At 43.6% G+C, this 24,184-nt stretch overlaps 1 protein-coding gene across 1 annotated transcript in view; it reads right to left on the bottom strand.

The window, feature by feature from the left end:
* The window catches only part of LOC106585011 (inactive tyrosine-protein kinase 7), a 54,070-nt gene extending 31,951 nt beyond the window's left edge, over positions 1–22,119 (bottom strand). Inside the window, exons 1-5 of the mRNA XM_014170745.3 lie at positions 21,632–22,119; positions 5,821–6,117; positions 4,753–4,855; positions 4,275–4,459; positions 3,887–4,034 (exon numbers count right to left, since the gene is read on the bottom strand). Coding sequence (XP_014026220.3) covers positions 3,887–4,034; positions 4,275–4,459; positions 4,753–4,855; positions 5,821–6,117; positions 21,632–21,755 — 857 coding nt within the window. The 5' untranslated portion in view covers positions 21,756–22,119. The remainder of the gene's footprint in view (positions 1–3,886; positions 4,035–4,274; positions 4,460–4,752; positions 4,856–5,820; positions 6,118–21,631) is intronic.
* Between the last annotated feature and the right edge of the window lie 2,065 nt (positions 22,120–24,184).

Raw genomic sequence — 24,184 nt, forward strand, 5'->3', positions numbered from 1 at the left:
ATTCTACAAAGTAGAAAATAGTAAAAATAAAGAAAAACCTTGGAATGTTGTCGGGCACCCTCATAGATATCATCCTAACTAACTCGCCCTCCAAATACACCTCTGCTGTTTTCAATCAAGATCTCAGCAATCACTGCCTCATTGCCTGCATCCGTTGAGGGTCTGCGACTAAACGACCACCCCTCAGTGTCAAACTCTCCCTAAAACACTTCTGCGAGCAGGCCTTTCTAATCGACCTGGCCGGGGTATCCTGGAAGGACATTGACCTCATCCCGTCAGTAGATGATGCCTGGCTATTCTTTAAAAGTGCCTTCCTCACCATCTTAAATAAGCATGCCCCATTCAAAAAAATGTAGAACTAGGAATAGATATAGTCCTTGGTTCACTACAGACCCGTCTGCCCTTGACCAGCACAAAAACATCCTGTGGCGTTCTGCATTAGCATCGAATAGCCCCCGTGATATGCAACTTTTCAGGGAAGTTAGGAACCAATATACACAGGCAGATAGGAAAGCTAAGGCTAGCTTTTTTAAACAAGAAATTTGCATCCTGTAGTTCAAACTCAAAAAAGTTCTGGGACACTGTAAAGTCCATGGAGAATAAGAGTCTCCTCCCAGCTGCCCACTGCTCTGAGGCTAGGAAACACTTAACACCGATAAATCCACTTTAATTGAGAATTTCAATAAGCATTTCTCTACGGCTGGCCACCTGGCTACCCCTACCCCAGTCAACTGCCCGGCACCCTCCACAGCAACCCGCCAAAGCCCCCACCATTTCTCCTTCACCCAAATCCAGATAGCTGATGTTCTGAAAGAGCTGCAAAATCTGGACCCCTACAAATCAGCCGGGCTAGACAATCTGGACCCTCTCTTTCTAAAATTATCTGCCAAAATTGTTGCAACCCCTATCACTAGCCTGTTCAACCTCTCTTTCGTATCGTCTGAGGTTCCCAAAGATTGGAAAGCTGCCGCGGTCATTCCCCTCTTCAAAGGGGGTGACACTCTAGACCCAAACTGCTACAGACCTATATCTATCTTACCCTGTCATTCTACGGTCTTCGAAAGCCAAGTTAACAAAACAGATTACCGACCATTTCGAATCCCACCGTACCTTCTCCGCTATGCAATCCGGTTTCAGAGCTGGTCATGGGTGCACCTCAGCCACGCTCAAGGTCCTAAATGACATAACCGCCATCGATAAGAGATATTACTGTGCAGCCCTATTCATCGACCTGGCCAAGGCTTTCGACTCTGTCAATCACCGCATTCTTATTGGCAGACTCGACAGCCTTGGTTTCTCAAATGATTGCCTCGCCTGGTTTACCAACTACTTCTCTGATAGAGTTCAGTGTGTCAAATCGGAGGGCCTGTTGTCCGGACCTCTGGCAGTCTCTATGGGGGTGCCACAGGGTTCAATTCTCGGGCCGATTCTCTTCTCTGTGTACATCAATGATGTCGCTCTTGCTGCTGGTGATTCTCTGATCCACCTCTACGCCGACGACACCATTCTGTATACTTCGGGCCCCTCTTTGGACACTGTTAACTAACCTCCAGACGAGCTTCAATGCCATACAACTCTCCTTCCGTGGCCTTCAACTGCTCTTAAACGTATGTAAAATTAAATGCATGCTATTCAATCGATCACTGCCCGCACTTGCCCGCCCGTCCAGCATCACTACTCTGGACGGCTCTGACTTAGAATACGTGGACAACTACAAATACCTAGGTGTCTGGTTAGATTGTAAACTCTTCCAGACTCACAATAAGCATCTCCAATCCAAAACGAAATCTAGAATCAGCTTCCTATATCGCAACAAAGCATCCCTCATGCTGCCAAACATACCCTCGTAAAACTGACCATCCTGCCGATCCTCGACTTCGGCAATGTCATCTATAAAATAGCCTCCAACACTCTACTCAACAAACTGGATGCAGTCTATCACAGTGCCATCCGTTTTGTCACCAAAGCCCCATACACTGGCTACCACTGCGACCTGTACGCTCTCGTTGGTTGGCCCTCGCTTCATACTCGTCGCCAAACCCACTGGCTACAGGTTTTCTACAAGTCTCTGCTAGGTAAAGCCCCGCCTTATCTCAGCTCACTGGTCATCATAGCAGCACCCTCTCGTAGCACGCGCTCCAGCAGGTATATCTCACTGGTCAGCCACAAAGCCAATTCCTCCTTTGGCCGCCTTTCCTTCCAGTTCTCTGCTGCCAATGACTGGAACGAACTGCAAAAAATCTCTGAAGCTGGAGACTCATCTCCCTCACTAGCTTTAAGCACCAGCTGTCAGAGCAGCTCACTGCACCTGTACATAGCCCATCTGTAAACAGCCCATCTATCTACCTCATCCCCATACTGTATTTATTTATTTTGCTCCTTTACACCCCAGTATCTCTACTTGCACATTCATCTCCTGTACATCTACCATTCCAGTGTTTAATTGCTATATTGTAATTACTTCGCCACCATGGCCTATTTATTGCCTTAACTCCCTTATCTTACCTCAAATTGCACTCACTGTATATAGACTTTTTTGTTTTATTTTTTTCTACTGTAATATTGACTGTATGTTTTGTTTATTCCATGTGTAACTCTGTGTTGTTGTATGTGACGAATTGCTATGCTTCATCTTGGCCAGGTCGCAGTTGCAAATGAGAACTTGTTCTCAACTAGCCTACCTGGTTAAATAAAGACAAAATAAAATAGGTCTCTCTTTATGTAGTGTTGTCTCTTGTTGTGATGTTTTTGTCTGTTATGTCTTGTGTGTTTTGTCCTAAGATTTATATTTAATCCCAACCCCCGTCCCCGCAGGAGGTCTTTGTAGGCTGTCATTGTAAATAACAATTTCCTAGTTAAATAAAGGTTAAATAAAATGAGTAGGTGTCCAAACTTTGACTGGTACTAATATATATAAAATCTAACACACACACAAGTCTCAACATCAACAGTGAAAAGGCAACTCTGGGATGTTGGCCTTCTAGGCAGAGTTGTAAAGAAAAAGCCATCTCTCAGACTGGCCAATAAAAAGAAAAGATGAAGATGGGCAAAATAACACAGACACTGGACAGAAATAAACTCTGCCTAGAAGGCCAGCATCCCGTAGTCGCCTCTTCACTGTTGACGTTGAGACTGGTGTTTTGCGGGTACTGTTTAATGAAGCAGCCAGTTGAGGACTTATGGAGGCATCTGTTTCTCTAACTAGACACTAATGTACTTGTCCTCTTGCTCAGTTGTGACCCGGGGCCTCCCACTCCTTTTTCTATTCTGTTTAGAGCCAGTTTGCGCTGTTCTGTGAAGGGAGTAGTACACAGCGTTGTACCAGATCTTCAGTTTCTTGGCCATTTCTCACATGGAATAGCCTTCATTTCTCAGAACAAGAATAGACTGACGAGTTTCAGAAGAATGTTCTTTGTTTCTGGCCATTTTAAGCCTGTAATCGAACCCACAAATGCTGATGCTCCAGATACTCAACTAGTCTAAAGAAGGCCAGTTTTATTGCTTCTTTAATCAGAACAGTTTTCAGCTATGCTAACATAATTGCAAAAGGGCTTTCTAATGATGAATTAGCTAATCCAAGTTTATAATTTTAAAAAGGCTAACACAACGTGCCATTGGAACACAGGAGTGATGGTTGCTGATAATGGGCCTCTGTACGCTTACGTAGATATTCCATAAAAATAAAATAAAAAATAAAATAAGCGGTTTCCAGCTACAATAGTCATTTACAACGTCTACACTGTATTTCTGGTCAATTTGATGTTATTTTCATGGACAATTTTTTTTTTAAGCTTTCGTTTCAAAAACAAGGACATTTCTATGTGACCCCAAACATTTGAACAGTAGTGTATGTAGATAGATATACACACACAAAATCCAGTCTTACCGGGACTTGTTGGTGATGAGCTCGTCCTGGTGGTACCACTCTTGGGTGGGAGGGGGCTCGGCAGTGAACAGGCAGTTAAGTAGGGCCTCCTCGTTCCTCATCACCACCAGGTCCTCAGGAACCACCACGGGACGAGGGAAACTTTTATCTATACAGAGGGTAAGGGTGGGGTGGGGGGGTATGAAGAGACTGTGAGAAAAAGGTATACAGTACAAAGAGTACATAAGAAAGGAAAGAGACAGGTCAAAGGGCTCTCTTCAGCTCTGGCTTCTAGTCACAATGTTGATGCCGGTGGGGCTGGGTGTTACTTTGCAATTAAACTATGGGGGAAAACTGCCATCCCTCCTCACCTCTTCTTTATTGAATCTTTGTCCATATACACACACACCTATGATATTGAGGGTGAAGTTGACATTGCTGCACACGTGCCCAGCTGGATTTTTGGCACAGCAATAGTAGAGACCATTGTTGTCTGGGCTGGCACTGGGCAGGGTCAAAGTTCGCTCCTTGTTGTTGATCTGATGGCTCTTCTCCGGCAGGCGTACGCCGTCTCTGTACCAGTGGCATGTTGGTCTGGGGGAGGAAGACATGACTACTTAATATGCATGAGTGAGTTGGCACATAAGAATAAGTGGAGAGACTGATGAACGCTTTGAGGCCCCGCGTGGGGACACGTCAGGCAACGTGGGGACTTGTAAAGGCGTCAGAATACTTCAGTTCGGCTAACTGAACGAGTTTGCTCACATACTCTTAAAAAGATGTTCGCTTGAAAAGCGGCAAGTACTCTTTGTCTATTTTAATATGCATGAACTCTTCCGAACAGTTTCGGCAGGGGAGCACCTTAAGGTGGTGGTTGCGTTTCTCACCGTGGGTGTCCATCAATGTTGCACCTGAACGTCACAGGGGCAGAGCTCTCGATGTCCTGCTCTGATGCAGGATCTTTCAGGGTCACCCCACCACTCTCTAGCCCTGTGTGACAGATGGGGGGGGGGGGGGGGAGAGAAAAAAGAGAGAGAAATAAGAAATAGTTAAGGCAGAAAGGAGTATATAGAAGGTATATAGGGAAGGTATATAGACAGGTAGGTAGAGTGAGTGAGTGTTAAAAAAAAGACAAGGTAGAGCGGTAGAGCATACAGAAGGTAGCGCATACAGGAGGGTTAATAAAAAGGAGTGAAAAAGAAAAAAAAGGTGTCAAACCCCCTCTTGCTGCCCATTTACACAAACAAACCAGCCATTCACACCTGGCCGGCTAACTTAGTGATGGCTACCAAAACAGCCCCTTTCAGCTGACCTTCCTTGTTCTGTGACACAGCCAGCCAGACCAACCGGACGCTGCAACTTCACAAGCGGTCCATCTTGGTAGAGGACATAAAGGACAGCTTTGTCTTCCCCGCACTCAAAATAACCTCTCACGCAGGCGTGATTTCCTTTTTTGTTCCGGCGGAAATAAGAGTTAGAAAAGGAAAGCACTGGCTGGCTCTCGTAAGAGTCTTTATAAGTATGAGGCAGCATTTTCTTAGCGCTTCAGGAGCTGCGTTTGATGGTTGTAGAGACATATGGGAGGACATACATATTGAGTTTCCATATGGAAGAATAAAACTCAATAAGTTTGAATCTATGGCTGCAAAGACAACTGTCAATATTCAAAACAGGTAGGTCCTCATTAGGTCTAATATGGTGTTAATTGCTGTGCAGCCAATTCCATGCATTTGGCAAAATTATTGCAGTAACATAATTATGCCTATCATTTGCTATTACACTGCCACCCATGCTTAGTTTGAGTGCTCGTTTGAGTCATCAATATATGGTGTATGAATTTAACAACCACCTCTTTTTACAATATTTTGGTTATGACATCTCAAAACACTGATTTAAGGGAAGGGCTTACATTGATGATAAATAAGTAAAATTAAGTAGTATTTAAGTAAACTCACATTTGATGTTGATGGACGCCTCCGTGGAGCGCTCTTCTCCTCCTGTGGCATTGTTGGCGGCCAGGCACTGGAAGGTCCCAGCATCCAGCACCCGGTCCACATAGGTGAACTTGAGGTTGCCGCCCTCCTGAAAGCGGCGCTCCGTGTCCTTCACCGCATCGCCGTTTTGCAGCCAGCTGTAACTCACGCCCTCCGCGTCGCTGACCTCGCAGCGTAACATGGCGCTCCGGCCGTGCAAGGCATCCTGGGACTTGGGCTCCTTGGTGAAGTGGAAGGAGGCGGCGTGAATGGTGAGAACTGGAGGATGAAAAGAGACAGAAGAATTAGTTGTTATGCTCTTACGTATTACGCTAAACCAAAAATTATTACGTTCAAAGCCTGCATTTGATGCACATACAAATTAAATCTTATTAAAAAGACTACTTTCAGCCAGCCGCACATCAACTCGGATCATAAAAAAAGGAAAGAGGACAATGCTTTTCCCTTCCACCCTCTATGCCCTTGGCTCTTTTGTCACTGGCAGCAGGGAGTAGAGAAACAGACACCCAGGTGTGCTGCAGTAAGACAAACAGACAGAAAGACAAGACACCCAGGTGTGCTGCAGACAGACCATGGGCCCCAGCTTCTCTGGACATGGTTCATAACTCCTTGGCCTCCCTCCCCTTGCTGAGTGACATGCCAGGTATGTACTCGCATCCCAAATAATAACCAAGTCTCCTGCATCAGTTTCCACTAGCACTGCTACATGCACAAAAAAATGCTGGCCAGGAGATTTTGAATGTTGCTAAACACCCGGCCAATGAACTTCAAAGTGGTTTGGATGATACAACAACACCCTAGGCGAGCTGTAAATAAGCAAAAACTTCATAAAAGTGAACTATCCCTTTAAGGGTGCAGTATAAGCCATTAGAACACCCTACAGGACACAGCCATTCATTACATTAAAACAATACTAGGTTGTCCTTTCGGCTTGTTTAAGAGGCATTCAAATGTCCAAATTCCAAATTGAGCGCAAGCAAATCAGACTTTCGCACAACTCATTAATTGATGTCAATGGGAGATGTGAGTGAAAATTGTAGTTACACACGTAGATCAAGTCAAACTCCTAGAATAATAAGTGTGAACCTATAAATGAATAAATGCTAGTAATACTAAGTATGAATTTCAATGAAGGATTTGTTTTTCTCTCTCTGTCCCAGACGTTGAATAGTGCCACTGATCCTCAGTGATTGGCAGAGCCTGTCTGGAACTCAGAGATGCCCATTCATCCAGACAGACGACTGCCTGAGACCGAGACGGCAGTCTGTCTCGCTCCAGTGACTGGTTACTGGGGCCCAGGCCGAGCGAAGGCCCATGCTGGGAGCGGACCAGTCTGCACTGGGAGTGGGAAATAAATCCTCGGCTTTCCCATGGAGAGGAAGGGGGGAAAATGGCACAAGTAGGCTACACTTTTAATGCGCAGAGAGGATGAATGACTGGCACTCATCAACTGAGCTGATATCAGTGTTTTCCCTAATATTGTCGTAGGTAGGCGGGCACTGTGCCATCACTCAGTTGACCCCCCTCACTCCACCATGGAATGCATACCACCTTACTTTGGCATTTGGCCTCGGTGTACAGGTTGCTGTGTTTTACAAAGGGGGGGAACAATAACTGGCTATGACTGATACTATATTTGTGTTTTTGTGTACTGAATTCATCATAGTTATATTCATATTATGTTTCATAAGTCTATCAACAATAAATGTGCTGTGGTGAGATAGTGACATACATGTGTGGAATCAAGAGACTGGTTTGAAAGAACAACTAAACAAGAATGTATCCTGAACAGTTAGAACCAAAACAGTTTCACTGCGCCCAATGCGGCTGCACCTGGTTCGGTCTCTTTTTAATACACACGGGAAACAACGTCAACACATCGCAGGTCGAGAGCGCATACCGGCGAAGGGGATGGAATGCGGAGTGGCATCTGCCCGGCTTCAAGAGGACGAGGTATTCATTCATACCCCTAAGCCTTGGATGAATGGGACTCCTGGGCTACCCAGCAAATGTGAGAGAGTAAAAGTGTCTGAACATGCATGCATTTTAGTTACCTGAACATGCATGCATTTTAGTTACCTGTATTATATATATATATATATATATATATATATTTTTTTTTTTTTTTAAGTTAAGTAAATTAAGAGAAAATGTTTATTTACAATGATGTCCAATGACCGCTTTGTTCTGGTGGGCTATCACGCTCCCTCTCTTTCCATCCAAAGTAAAAAAGCTCACTTGCTAGCTACAGAACTCCAGTCAATTACACACTGGAAGTACACAACACTGTGTTCTCACTGCTTCAAGAGTGGTTCTATCATTAAAGTACCTAGTGAGAGTGTAATTGAGACTACAGGAAGGAGAATAGCCCTCGGTGCCCAATAACAATGCCCCCAGGACTCGTCTCTTTGGCTCTAGCTCGCACGTCCTGTGGTCCACTAATAAATAAAATACACACACACACACACACACACACACACACACACACACACACACACACACACACACACACACACACACAGACTAGCTCTCTCCTCTACAGGGTAGGACACATTCCAAACTTAGCACAGCCAGAGGGACAGGACAAGCCATTATCTGTGCCTGTTGCTGCCATGGAGACAGGATCCTCTCAGGGAATACTCTTGATTAAGAGGGTACCAAGACCCAGAAGAGCTGAACAGATGAGAGAATAGGGAGTCATTGCTGCAATGTAGGCGATAGCTATTCTGTCTACTCAGACCTCCACTATTCAAAACTACAAGTCACAACAAGTGTAAAAACAGAGCCTGATGGTGTCATTCAAGAACCATTGCAATTAATAAACAAACCTAAATCTAGGCTATTCAATAAATGACCTCTATTTAAAAGATGGAGTTCAATGTGCTCCCTGTTCCAGACCTGCTGTTTTCAACTCTCCAGAGACAGCAGGAGCGGTAGAGATACTCTGAATGATCGGCTATGAAAAGCCAACTGACATTTACTCCTGAGGTGCTGACCTGTTGCACCCTCGACAACCACTGTGATTATTATTTGACCCTGCTGGTAATCTATAAACATCTTGGCCATGTTCTGTTCTAATCTCCAGAAGAGGACTGGCCACCCCTCATAGCCTGAGTTTTTCCTAGCCACCGTGCTTCTACACCCGCATTGCTTGCTGTTCGGGGTTATAGTCTGGGTTTCTGTACAGCACTTTGTGACATCAGCTGATGTAATAAGGGCTTTATAAATACATTTGCTTGATTCATTCAAATCGGACGTTCTCTCAGAAAACAAAAGAACGGTGACGCCGTACTTTTATCATAAGCAGTGGTGAACTAGCAGCCACAGAGAAATCTAACATTTCCTGCATGCATGCCCCCCCCCCCCCCCCCCCCGCCCGCCACAGGGTGTTGGCCTAATTCGGGGAAAATGTGTGTTCTTTCCTCGCATGAATATGCAGTGGACAGTTCAGGGGTTGTATGTACATCTTTCCTGCACTTTTTCCCACAGGAAAATAAACAGGGTGAATGTTCGCGTGGCCTCCAGCGAGCGTCAGTCTGTCGCCTCTTCTGGGTGGACTCTGGGGAAATTTACTTGCCAAAGAAATTTTAAAAATCAACAGACATGTGGTGACTCGCCATGTTGCATGGCATCAATTGTGCAGAGTATAGCTAAACTGGGTCGTGAGGATGAAGCCTTGAACATTTGTTTCATGTAAAGAATTGTTTGACCAGAGATTGTACATTTACCAGAACATCATGATGGACCATTGGAGTCCAGAAGGCTTTATTTTATATTGAATTTCAAATCATGAGATTCTCTGAGATAATCAGGAATGACAAGGGTCTTGCACATTTAAAAGGGTCTACAAAATCAGTGTCTAGGTGAGGACCCTAGCCTCTGCAAAAATGCCTGGCACTGGAACATTCCCAAACCTCTTCCTTGATTCCAGGGCAGGAATTTAAAGTGACAAAAGGTGGCATTCATGGTTGCTGGAGCAGTGGAACTATTCTAACCGAGTGTAAGCAAACCTGATTGGCTGAAACATGAACCACAAATGGAACCTGTTGCTGTATAAAACGCGGTACATTACATCACAACTGGGATCTGATCGACAAACATAACCTACCTCCCAAGATCGAGCTAAAATCAATATTCATGTGAACCTGAAGACACAAATCGTGCACCAAACAGGGAAGCAAATAAGTTGAGGCATCAATTGTTATGATGTTACACGCGTTGGATCGGTTGAGTTGTAAACTCTTCCATTCAGTATAAGTTATGCACCAGGAGGTTTAGGGCACTGGTCTTTCTCTTCCAGCTCGTATAGTGGTACCCTACTTGTTTCAAAGATCAACTTGGCTCTGTTAGTGCCAAAAAAACTCCTGTGGTTTCTCCCTCGCTCTCACAAAGGAGGGCTTTGATGCACAGCGGTCAATGATCCTTTGGTGTAAAGATACTTGGTCTGTGACTGGTTCCATTTGAAGATACCTACAAGGCTTCGATGCAGATGCAGGGACCTCCCACCAAGTGCTATTGACTGTAGGCAGGAAAGATGGGCACAGAAATATTTTAGGTGTAATTCACAAGATACAGAACGCTGTGGAATGTGAAGACTGGGAGAGACCACAACGGCAAACTGTAGAATAAAAATGAGAATGTTCCCTTATATTGTGGGCTTCCTCTGTTGTAACTTCAAACTGACCTATTTTGGTGCTATACATCAGGGGTAAGGATGACTCCATGGATGTGAGCAGACTCATATTTAACAACTGTGTAGAGTTGATTTGGACCACCTGTCCACTAAAGGAACCAAGCATTAAATTGAGCCATAAAACAAAACCACCCTGTGAAATATGACCCACTGTAAGGGGTCATATTGTACATAAGCTTGCCATAATTATTACTGAGGTATGTTTCACCATACCCACGGTCCACAAGGCTGAGGAGCATCATTATGCAAATACACAAACAGCAGAAACTGAATCTCCCATTGTCCTCAACTCAGCCACCTCAGACAACGCTACGGGAGCATGAGAAAAGCAATTTAAGTCATCGAGCTCCGTGGCTGTCAAGGGCGAGAAGGCAACATATTAAAGCACATCACTTTCAGCTGCTGATTTCCCTGGGGTAACCTAATAGTCCAGAAAGGCCTAATAGTCAGGCAAGGCAGTTGGGCCTGCGGTATCACACTGGGCCTGGACCCCTCAAACAAACAGCCATTTAAGGGGCGTTGCAGTCGAAGGGGGTAGGTAGGCGTTCACAAGGCCAATCAGAGGGTCCGGGAGAGCAGGAAGTTGGATGTTTGTGCAGCTGCTCCCACGTTGAGGGACAGTGTCAAGCTGGACATGGCTAAACAGGTGCCCGCTCTGAAATGCCCGCAGATACTGAGATGAACCAGTTGGGGACTGCAGTCCATTGGGACAGTGCAGTAGGAGCAAGTCACCCTCCATTTAATAACACAGTCCAGATTGACAGACAACAGGCAAAAAGGGGAGACGGTAAATACACTCTGGTAAGGGCCACGATGCAGAGGTGCAGGGTACCAGTGATTTGGTTTCTGGGAGACTCCTCCACGACTCACGTTCCTCAACAAGTCTGTCATGTAGGACGTGGAACTCATTTTAAAATATGAATATTGAGCATCCGCCATTAAAATTCAAACATAGTTCCTAATTTGACATCACTGCGCTCTTGTATGACATGAAAGACAGATTAACTAGCGAGCAAAATTATTACAAACGTTGTGACAGTGATTTAATAGTACGCAAAAATGTTTAAATAAACCAGTGGCTATCTCCTGCACAAAGGCTGCACAAGGACATTGGTTGCCAGTGCAGTGACTTGATCAGCTATGTAGCTAACTGTTGTAACTAGCTTACTGACATGAATGACACAAAAAGCTTGCATTAGCCTGTTTAAATTCCCCTGAAGTTGTGGACATGCAGCCCCACAATTAAAAAGAACTGATATCAGAAATCAGTCCGTAGGATCAGCATGTTTCTCCCTGCAATTGTATCATTGGGTCAGCTGAGGACAGCAGCTGACTCGGGAGGCTACTGCAATGACTCGTGGCAGAAGAACAGTTGCTTCATGAAAACTCAATGTAAGCATTAGCTAGCACTACTAGCTACAGTAACTTGCTAGCTTTTTTTGGAAGACTGGTTAGTTGGCAGCACCGTTTCAGTCAAAGATGATTTCAGCGACTGGCTCAGCTAACGTTAGCAAGTTTACGTTGGACAAATTTGTTAGCTTTCGTGCTTCGTCAAAACTTCAGAACCACTGCTAATTGAAGCACAATAATCCTTAATTCACCCAACAACAAAAAAAACATTGGCATATGTTTTAGCTTAGATTAATTCAGACAATTTTGATGCAGAAATTGAGTTCCGCAGACGATGTCACGTAGGTAATATTTTCAACGTTATGGCAGCCCTTGTAGCCAAACTAATTTTGATCTATTCCATTACCATTTACAAAGATACGAGACAGATCAGTTCAGGTGGAATCAACACGCCATCTGATGTAAGACAATGACACTGAGTAGGATGTTGCTTGAGGGATTTATCAGACACTGCTGTGTAAGACTCCTTTTCTCCATACAAAAGGAAGTCAAGCGAGATAATGATGAAGTAGGCATAGGAGTCAATTTAATCATAACTGCTAAATGTGCTTCCTAGATAAGTTGACAATAATGACAAATGTTCCACTCAAAAGGAGGAGCACAGCAAAGAAGTGCCCGGCAGTAGAATGAAATAGGGCTGGGCGATATGGCCTAAAAATCATCTTGATTTTTTTATGGGCGATTCACTTATGGGCGATTCACAAGATATTGTTTATGTTCTCCAAATAAGCATTGTTGTAGAATTAAAAGGTAAGATGCACCGCATTTCAAACAGCCAGCAATAACCGAATGAATTCACAGCGTGTGAAATTAGGCTAAATAATATAATTTTTCTAACTAATTTCACCTGCTTTTTTTTTTTGCAATAATCACTGATCTGGCTTTCAAGTCTATGAAAATGCCCTTTTTGTTCAAACATTTCACCAGAACAATGCATAATGCACATTCACCAATAACGACTAACTTCTTGTAGCAGGTATTGTCATACAGAAAATGAACACAGGTCTCAATTTCTCAAGCAAAAAAACATGCTAGTGAGTCGCCAGTTAATGTTTACATTTAAAGTTTAGCTAACTTGGATCTATTTGCTAGCTAACAAGACTGAACAGTTGAATTGTTATGAACACACCCTTCTGTCTCCCGACTGTTTGAACAGCATGCTAGCATGTCCACTTTGTTCAGATGTTGAAATCAAGTGGCCTACCTTATTTCTCAGAATGAAAACAATTGACTAATTATGTTTGAATGCTTATTGCACATTTATTTAAAAAAAATTAAAAGACCACACAGCTAGCATAACAGTCTGTAGCTAAAATGCTGATAGCGGTACCGCAATGCCGTGCGACAAACTGAGCATTCATTTTCCAGAATCAATGTTCACTTATACTCCTGTTTTAGTAGTGTCTGCTCTGCGTGCAATTTGAGTAGTTGAAACATAAAAAAGGTAGCGTTAGAAAGGTTCACTTCTTTATTACAGTAAAATGTCTCAATGTCTTTCAATGTCCATTTGACAGATTCTGCTGGACCAAACCTCAAATGCAAATTGCGAGTTCAAACTGCTTGTCAGAGGAAGAAGTGATCTCTCAACTTTGTTGGTGTGGCAGGGGGAGGGGCTTGGTGTGTGTGTGTGTGTGTGTGTGTGTGTGTGTGTGTGTGTGTGTGTGTAAACAGAGAGGAAAAGGCGAAGCGAGAGGTTTCACTCTTGCCCAAATCCTGTCCAAAATAAGCTTGTCGCCTGCCTTACAGCGAAGGAGACCAAAAAGACATGAGAACAAGCAGACAAACGCTAATAAAAACGTAATACAAAATAACTTCATCCGATACAAACATTTGGAATATCGCACAAAAACATTCATTGGAATTAATTCGATATAAGAGACCAGACCTAGGATGGGTTTGCATTGCAGCTGTTCTCTTCTGTCCTGTAATCACAGAGAGCATGGCATGAGATTGTATCGGAGGCCGATGAGACTTTAAATCCTTGGTGAACCGTTCCCTTCATTTAACGCAGGGGCCCAGCTGTGAGATGGATACCCATCTGTGGCCAAAATATTTGAGAATCCCCTGCCCCGTCACTGCACATACAAGGGACAAAACAGCTGGAGGGGGGTGGGTACAGAGATGAGTGGGAGCTTACTATGGCCATACATGGTCATTTTCTTGGTGGAGGTTATGAATGTAAAATAAATATTTTATTACATGACACGACAAATACTACAGAAAAGACTAATGGATTAAACCACCTATATACAGTACTATAATACATTTTTCTGTACAGTACTACATTGTACCGTACTCTATTTAGCCGACTAAACTCAACGATTTACGATGGAGTTGAGCGGCGACTAGTGTGTGGGCAAACTGCAACAGTTACACATGAATTGTTCTTTGTAAAAGTGGGATATTCTTTGGTCCAGTCCGTCTGTGGACGTTAAACATCAAGGCCAGGGTCGACTGACCAAACGTAAACTACTTTTCAACATCCATGGACGTCCGATGTCAGTCAGTGCGTTAGGATGCTTGTTAAAGGGGGCTCATGGGTAGATGTCAGTAAGAGCTGAGAGCGAGAGAAGGTTGTCCAGACTCGGCCTGTTTTAACACTCTTGGTTTGACCATGAGACAGACAAAGCTGTTCTGAGCTGAACATGACAGTGGAAGGGAGGACAGTAGCAGGTAACCCAACTGTGATTTGTGACTATTATGATTTCCCATTGTAGCCAATTCAGTTGCAGTAATTCCATTACTGATTTATTTGGTAATTCAGTTACCAATTTGGTAATGTAATTACGAGTTATATTCACTAAATAATTTAAATAAAATTGATATCAGTAAAAATCACTAGAACTAAATTGGTACGTCTACCATTACCTATTACTTTGTGAACTTTCATTATCCTCCCTCATGAGGGAGAGACATTTTAAAATAATCTTAAAAGATGTCGGTCTTTGGTTACGGAATTAAGAGGCACAAGGCAATATTTCTTAAACTCAGAAGGTAAACAATTTCTCCAAAACCAAATATAAAAGTGTCGATATTAGTTGGCAGGGGCTTTGATGCATTTCTGATAAAATCTACAAGGAAAAGGTCTTAGAAAATGTTCTGATCCAGAAATCAAAGCCTTTACTTATGCCTAATTTGATATGCTCCTGGAGAAGAAAATAAACACTTTGTGTACCTCGATCGTTAGAGTCCAGAGCCAAGTTTACGGCCCTGGAAGAGTCAGGGGTTCAGTCACTTTTCTCATGTGAGCCTTGGGGCTTTCATTTTACTGTTGGCTAACTGGCTTGAAGGTGATAAAGCAGCCTACTCTCTGTTTTCGGGAGGAAATAACAATTGATGCACCAAAGCCAGGTTACAACCCATGACACATCTCAACTATGCCCCCTCATCCTCCGTGGTATGGCATCTGCCGCAGGCAGCTCAGACTTAGAAGTCTATCCAGAGTATGTGTTTTCGATGTGAGATGTAGAATGCAATGCAATTAGCTGTCCCCTGTGGGTGGGGGGGGGGGGGGTTCATCCTCTCCACCCCCTGCTTCACCCCTGCCAGTTGGCAGTGTTGACCTCATGCTGCGAGAAGTGCAAGCGACTGATGCGTACCGCAGAAAGCGTGGGGCCCCTGACAAACAAACAATACCCCTAGAGCACACGAGGGACAAAATACAATAAACATTAAGGGAGGCCAACAGCAGAGGATGTTGAAAGTCAGAAAAATGTTTAGGAGACGAGGCTTGGGACGTTCACAGTCGTGCAACCCAGCAGTTTTTTTTTTTTTAGACCTCATATGTTGATAGTCTTGGCATATTAACCAAGTAATTATTTCTTCTCACAAACTAAATTGGCGGGAAGGGGGAAATGTGTGTAGTACTGAAGGTTAGTCTATCCTCCACAGTAAATTCCACACGCTTCTCTTTATAGTACATAAAATCTAAAAAGCCTTTGGTGCTCTGGGAATGTTGTGGTATTTCTAAATTCGGCTCTGGAAATAGATGGAGCTTAATGAAAAGCATATGGACTTCAATTTAATTACACAAATTCTGATCTCATAACAAGAACCACTTGTTCTCTCTGCAGAGCACTCAGGAGTTTCACCAGCCAACTTCACATTGGTTCCAGGCAGGTCAACAGACTAAAATTGTCCCTAAAACAAAATCTCTCCAGACAGCCCTTGAGAGGACAGGAAAGGGTTCATACGCAATGAAGGGCAAAAATCTGGCAAAACATCTAGCAATAAATAGTTTTACCACAGAGGGACTCAAAAAGGTACCAGCACTCATGTCCCTAGTTTTTCAAACGGTTCAGACTGAGCTTGTTCTTGGGTGGCGAAGTATAAAATCATCTCTTCTCCCCTGCTCATGACCCCTCTGCCCTGGATTCAGTCTGTGTGGGTTTCCCTTGATGATTGTAGCCTGTGGCTTTTGAGCAGCCTTTGGTTTGCCTCATGTTCAACGGTAGCCATGCATAGTTGTGATTGGCTCTGTCAGAGGGGGTTCTTTTCATCTTGAAGTTTCGCTGTCCATTTCACATGCCATCGTCATTTTAGAGGAGCATGAAGAGATGGCACGGACATAAACAGTTGGACCACTACTTTGTGTATACTTTATACACTGCGTCAGCGATTACTCTTATTTCATTACTTATCATTCGCACAAAACCCAAGCAGTTCTGGGAGTGTGTTATTCAAGGTTTATGTGCAAGTATTTTGATGACATGCTTTTTTCACCTCTATTTTATCTGCAAATAATTTTATCAAAAAGCCATAATCATACTTCAATAAATTAAATACTTGGCACATGCGTCATAAACAACAGGTGTAGACTAACAGTGAAATCCCTCTCTAAAAATGGGAAAGAAATGCAGCCAAATCTCTATGTGGAATTGTGAATGACATCTGCCAGGCTTTCCTAGTGTACTTTACAACATGGAAACAGTCCTCACCCAGTCAGCAGCACCGAGGTTTGTCAGGGTTACAGGGCTATGCTTCTTGACTGATATGGTGCCAATGGCTCATACATGGCTGAAAGACAAGCCTAGGTCCTAGCTTTGGCAGAAAGGCATGTCTAAAAAAGGGTGACATTTTGATTCATCTATGAAGTGGCAATGAAGTGTGTGCAACGGCAAAAATTGAAGTTTGACCTCACGCCCAACAGACTACGTTAACGGAGAAGGATGAAATTAAGTAAAGACAATGGAATCATTAAATAATTGGGTCATCAAAGTAGTTCTGCAACTGATGACTCGCACCATCTTTGGGATTTATCTTCCACACAATCTTCAGTTTTTAATCCTTGTTGCAACCAGTGAAAGCTGCTGCTTTCAACCCAATGTTTTCTGGCCACACAGGAAATTGGAGCCGTTTTCAGGAACAGATCCTCCTGAAAATATCCAAAGGAGCCTACTTCAAGTTCAAAGCTAAATATAGCTCTTGTTTTAAACAAACAAAGCCGTTTCCATCAAGAAGTGGAAAAAGGGGCTACTTTTTTTTTTTTTTTAAATAAGCACCCAAGTACGCCAGAGTAACATATCCACACACAGATGTCGTTTCCTTAATTGGTTCTAAAGAACGTCCAATTTAGCAGGAAAAACAATAGTTAAACCAAATGCTTTGAAATGTTTAAAAACACATACTACCATGAGTCTGGAGACCAAACAGTTCTGAGCTTTTTGTTGTTGTTGAACAGTTCATCATTAGACACTTCAAAACAGGCCAGTTTTCCCACCATTTTGTTCAGGCCATTCCTGGCTGACACTCCATATCAGATGACTTGACATCTTATGAGCAGAATCTCTTCCTCCTTGCCAAGGCCCTGCTATTTCTCTGCCGGCGAGCAATCTCACGACGGGTGGCATGGTTTACACAGGCATTCATTTCAAACATCTGCCAGGCTGTCATTTTAGGTGCTCATTAAGGGCTATCAGATCAAACATCAGTTATGTCGGCCGCTGGCATCGTCTTTATGCACAGGGTTGGGTGCCAAATATGGAGGGCATTGTGGAAACTAATTACAAGCACCTCGGTTACAACATGCTTTGGCATGGCCCGGCTGGATTTACCCAGGGTAGATTTACTCAACAAGCAAATAAAGTGGCATCAATCACCCTATGAGTTGGGCATAGAGGAGCATCTACCATATCAGAGGACTCAATTATAAATGTTACCTTTACACCCCCCCCTAATTTTAAAAACATGATATTTTGACAGTGTAAATAGTGTCACTGCTGTTTTGCGTTAAATACGGTGCAGCAGTTAACAGTTACTCATCTAAATTGTGCATATTTCATTTGTGTGTGACGTTGCATAGAGGTTGAGGTCTTATTTTTACACTTCTAATAGTACAAATCTTTATACATCAACCACCCTCTCAAATAAATGCCCTATATCAGGGTTGCCCACTGACTGCTAACACCATTTGCTTTGGCTTACTAAAGAGCAATAGTGGTGAGATTGATTATATCCCCCCCCCCAAAACAAATCCTTCAAAACATATTTTCCAGATCTTAAAGTTCAGCTGTAATAAACACTCGTGTGTCTGATCAAACTGCAGCTGCCAGAGGTGTGCCAAAAGAGAATAGTGATGGTTACCCCTGACATTTAACGGCACAGTCCCAAAGACCCATGAGACCTCAGAGGAGTTCGACAAGAGGGAAGAACATGCCCTCACGCCTAATCCAGAATGTGTTTCAAGAAAACATTTCAGCCGCTTATCCTCCATCCTCACATTTGTCATAGACCAGAGTGGCCCTCTCTTTCATATGAGTAGTTGCCATTGCTTTAACAAGACACACACACACACACACACACACACACACACACACACACACACACACACACACACACACACACACACACACACACACACACACACTAGGAACAGATGGCAGTATAGGAAATAAGGACTGGGTTTTGATCGAACCAGCAAATTTGTACAAGCTCTGAAAGTACACAAATTGGATGAACGTTGGAAATAAGATTAGAATACTATAGGCATAATTCAATGTTTCAGAAAATAACAGTTCCATTGCTGCAAATGGTGATGATTGATCTTATTGTAAAGCAAGGAAGCTCAATTATCATTATTTTAGTACGCGTTTGGTTATCCTCGCTTCCTCATCTCTGCGATATAGCCGGCTGTAGCATCCCCTATGCCCTGTGTGATATAGCCTTCTGTAGAGTTGCCTATGTCCTGTGTGGGCGCTGTTGGTTTAAGAGAGTTCACTCAACTTACAAATGTACCTCATGTGAAAGGTAATAATACCAAGAAAATAATCTTTACTAGCGTCAGCAGCCTGGATGTATAGCAAAGTAAACAAACCCAAATATTAGATCGCTGGCTCTCCAGGTACATAGACCACTCTCCAAATAACTATACATTTGCAATCAATGTGAACTATTCCTCTAACTGAAACCTCCTTGGACGCAGGCCATATTCCAGTATTTCAAGGCAAAGGATGTTTCACATTATACACTGTAGATCTTAAATCACGACACAGGACCATCTTGTCAGGGGAAAAGGGCTCACAATATGGTTTTGATGTATAACTATCTGAAGACATTTTTATTTACCTCTCTGAAGCCCCAGAAATCAAAATGTTGATATTTCAAACAATACATGGAGCCTTGCATTTAAAAACACTCCAATAAGACTGGGGGCTCTTATCCACTTAATTATAGTATCAAAACCATACTACAGCATAGCATGCTTCTCAGTCATCTTAGTTTGGAAAAAACTAAAAATGTGAGCCCAATTCAGAGCAAAGGGACTTGTCAAGTGAAATGATACTACCTCTGTCTTTGCAATTACAGTGAGTGCTTCTAAAGTATTTTTCCCAGACCAATCCTGATTTCCATAACAATGGAAGGAGATGGTCCCTCTCGAGTTCTAAAGATCAAGTAGGCCCCTCAACTACCTGTGAAGTCTCGTCAGGCTGCTTTTATCTCTTGGGTTTCCATGCAAATGTAGTCCCATTTCCTCCAGAGACCCTGAGGCCAACTACAACACCCCAACACACTTTTTCTCCATGTCTCCAAAAATATACAAATCCATTCTCTGACTGTTTCTCTACACTCCCACTTACCTACAAGAGAAAAAATATATACAGTAGGCATACATTGGGGCATTGCGGAAGAAGGACCAAAGCAAAAGCATTGAGCTTGAGCCATATCACTTCTTTGCACATGCTTACCTTAAACTTTTACAGGCGGCTTTAGCCTGCAGCATAGATAAATGGCCCTTCTACACGCTGTATGTGCCTTACCAACATATCCATAGGATCCTATAATTCAGTTATAGGATCTCTATGAACATATCATTCCTGACAAGCTCTAACAATCCACCTGTGCTGCCCAATTGGAATTGGAGCTCTGAGATGATCGGAAAAGGTTTGAGCATTAAGAACACTTGCTCTCTCCATGACAGACTGACCAGGTGAATCCGGGTGAAACCTATGGTTCCTTATTGATGTCACTTGTTAAATCCACTTCAATCAGTGTAGATGAAGGGAAGGAGACAAGTTAAATAAGGATTTTTAAGCATGGAGACAATTGAGACATGGATTGTGTATATGTGCCGTTCAGAAGGTGAAAGGGCAAGACAAAAGTGCCTTTGAACGGGGTATGGTGGTAGGTGCCAGGCACACCGGTTTGTCTCAAGAACTACAATGCTGCTGGGTTTTTCATGCTCAACATTTTCCTGTGTGTATCAAAAATGCTCCACCACCCAAAGGACAACCAGCCAACTTGACACAACGGTGGGAAGCATTGGAGTCAACATGGGCCAGCATCCCTGTGAAACATTTGACACCTTGTAGAGTCCATGCCCCAACAAATTGAGGCTGTTCTGAGGACAAGAGGGGTGCAACTCAATATTAGTTAGGTGTTCTTAATGTTTTGCACACTCAGTGTAGGCCAGTCACTTCCCCCACTCTCTTCAGCCCAGGTCTGGCCGAATTCTATGAAAGAGCCTGTTGAATCAAGCTGAGCAGAAGGGAACCTTCTAAAGTCAGGCCATGCCAACATGAATTTTGCAGACAACCAATATAGATAATTATTCTGCCTTCTGCCCAAAAACAGTTTTTAGTCATGGTCCTGTTATGAGCTCTACTAAGCTCAAATGACATACTGTAAAATGCATATTGTTATGGAAATATTATGGAAATTGCAGCATTACCATGTGTGGCATTGGAAGACAGTTCTTTGTGTGCCCTGCAATGCTGTCAAGTCAAAGACCAATGCTCAAGGGGATAGAATATTTGGTCATGACATTATCCAAACTAACCAACTGAACAATAAGAAATACAAAATGAGTAACACGGTTTTCACTGACTATGCTTTTGGCACATGGAGTTTTTTGGGGAGTGGGTGACGAGTTTACTGCCGTTTAATATTACACTAGCCTTTTGTAGAATAAAGGTTTACATTTTAAAACCCCAAGACAACGTTGTTTCAACTTTGTTAGTGAGCACTTACAACTTGGGCTATTCGATAACCGAGATGGGTTCCTCGTTAGCGTCCTATACTCTAGTCACCAACATTTTTCTGAAAGAAAGCTTGTTTGTTACATTGATGTAGTAGTCTATAGTATACGGTATTGTACCGGGTGATAAGCACACTTTCAGATAACTTAACATGTATAACACCCGGCGGGCTTGTGACCACTTGGTGTCTTCTTACCTTTGGTGAAAATAAGAAAGAGAGTCGTGGTGTGTATGGTCGGCATGACTCCTTGTCTACGCCTATTCGCCGAGTTCAGGTTACTCTCTTTGAAACCATTATTTTCTGTGGACGGTAACTCCATAATAGAACTCCAGCAAAGTAAGACACAACTAAGTTATATCATTCGCACAAGAAAACGAGACCCAAAACCAAGGGAAGTCAGCGCGAAAACCTGAACTATCAGCGTTTCACAAGACCTCTAAAAAGTACTCCAACGTGAAACGACTGCTTTGTCTAGTGGTCGTCAGATGATACGACTGTTGCACGATCAATTCGTAAATGTGAAGACGTGGGCCCTATTCCATTATTTCAAATAATGGCAACAAAAAAAAAAGACAAGTGCCTGCCTACATGCCATTACTTCGAAACTATTGAATGAAAGTAGCTTTTTTATTTTTCTCCCACTCTCTCTCCTTAGCTCCCACTGGATGAGAAGCTTCCGGTGTTTGGAGAAGAGAGGGAGGGGTGAGGGGATGGTGGGCACAATTTTATTTTTATTTTTTAAAGGTAGCGTTAGTAGGTCAAACGTGTTTGCACTTTTCTATGCAAACATTTTATTTTTTTATTTTATTTGACCAGGTAAATTGACTGAGAGCACATTCTCATTTATAGCAACAACCTGGGGAATAGTTACAGGGGAGAGGAGGGATTTTATTTTATTTTATTAGGATCTCTTTTAGTCCTCATTTGGACTAATCTTCCAAGAGTCCTTAAACATTAAAAAACTATTTGTAATACGATCACATTTTCACATATAACACACTGTTACAAACAGACATAATACACTTACATATTGACCCGATAAATACTCTAACCGTCTGAAAAGATATATTGATTCTTCATCTATCATAGTCCAGCACAACTTTCCTATGTATTATATTTAAATGGTTTTAAAGCATTGTTTACATTTATATATTGAAAGGTTTCTGGTTTGCTCAGTTAAATTATTCCATTTCTTTATTGCTCTTGTGGCAGACCAGGGGGTTTGGTCAAGACGTTTACACAGATCAGACACAGACAGAGTATGATTAGCTCAGTTTCAAGGGTGTTTATTAAATAATAAATCAAAAGAAAAGGATCGGTCTCCCCCATGACACCCTCTCTGGGACACCGTCTTCTGGGCTCCGGGTCTTGCTGTATCCTGTCGGACACACAAACTCAACTCCCTCGTCTTAGCTCGGGCACCGTCTCCAACTACACAGAAGTCACCTTACTTCCCCCAGTCTTCTCCAGCTTTATGGGGCTTGTACAGCTGGTGCGCAATCAGCCCTTGATTACTCACCAACTCCCCAATCAGCCCCAATTAGTCCTGGACGGAGAGCCCGTCGAGACCTGGCACGTCCAGCAGATGGAGCCATCGCCTCGTGATGTATACTCGACAAGTCTCCCCCTGGTGGCTGACCTGCTGTACGCCCCCCCCCCCCGACTGTCGTCAGTGCGACATATGTCTCCCTTCTAGATAGGGCATCCGCGTTTCCATGCTTCGTCCCTGACTTGTGCACAACAGAAAAAGAGAAGCGATGAAGGGACAAGAGCCACCTGGTAAACCGATCATTTGTGTTCTTTCCCCATCCAGACCAGGGGAGCATGGTCCGTGACCAGGGTGAAGTGGGTACCTAACAGGTGATACTTGAGAGTGTTTAGCGCACACTTCACCGCTAGACACACTTTCTCAACAATGGAGTACTTTTTTTCTCTTGGAACCAGATTTCTGCTGATGTACATGATGGGGTGCTCCTCCCGATCGTGTTTCTGGGACAGAACGGCGCCTAGTCCCGTATCACACGCATCCGTCTGGACCACCATCGGCACCTGGAAATCGGGCATTACGAGAATCGGATGGGAGCACAGCGCTTCTTTCAGACGGCTGAACGCCGCTTCTGTCTCGTTCGTCCATTTCACTGTTTTCGGGAGGCGGGCCCTGGTTAGATCGGTGAGGGGGGAAGCTATAGCCGCGAAGTTGGGGATAAATCGGCTATAGTATCCTGCCAGTCCCAGGAAGGACTTGACCTGTGTCTTGGTGCGTGGAACGGGCCAGTCACATACCGCGTGAACCTTCGTCTCCTGGGGCTTGACGTTCCCACGTTCGATCAATACCCCAGGTACTCCACCTCCTCGAAACCTAGTTTGCACTTCTTGGGGTTCGCGGTCAACCTGGCTTGTCTGATCGCGTCCAGCACTGCCTGGAGGCGTGTCAAGTGCTCTTCCCAACCTTGGCTGTGGATGATGATGTCATCCAAATAGGCCACTGCGTACTAATGGTGGGGTCGAAGTGCTTTGTTCATCAGCCGCTGGAATGTGGGCGGGGCTCCGTGGAGACCGAACAGGAGCTGATACAACCCGTCTGGTGTTGAAAACGCCGTCTTCTCCCGGGAGGAGGCTGCCAACGGTACCTGCCAATATCCTTTGGTCAGGTCAAGGGTGCTGATGTACCGGGCCTTTCCCAATCGGTCAATGAGCTCGTCCACCCTCGGTATGGGATAGGCGTCGAACAAGGTGCTGTCGTTCACC

Source organism: Salmo salar, chromosome 02, assembly GCF_965601325.2.
Source record: "Salmo salar chromosome 02, fSalSal1, whole genome shotgun sequence".
Lineage (NCBI taxonomy): Eukaryota > Metazoa > Chordata > Actinopteri > Salmoniformes > Salmonidae > Salmo > Salmo salar.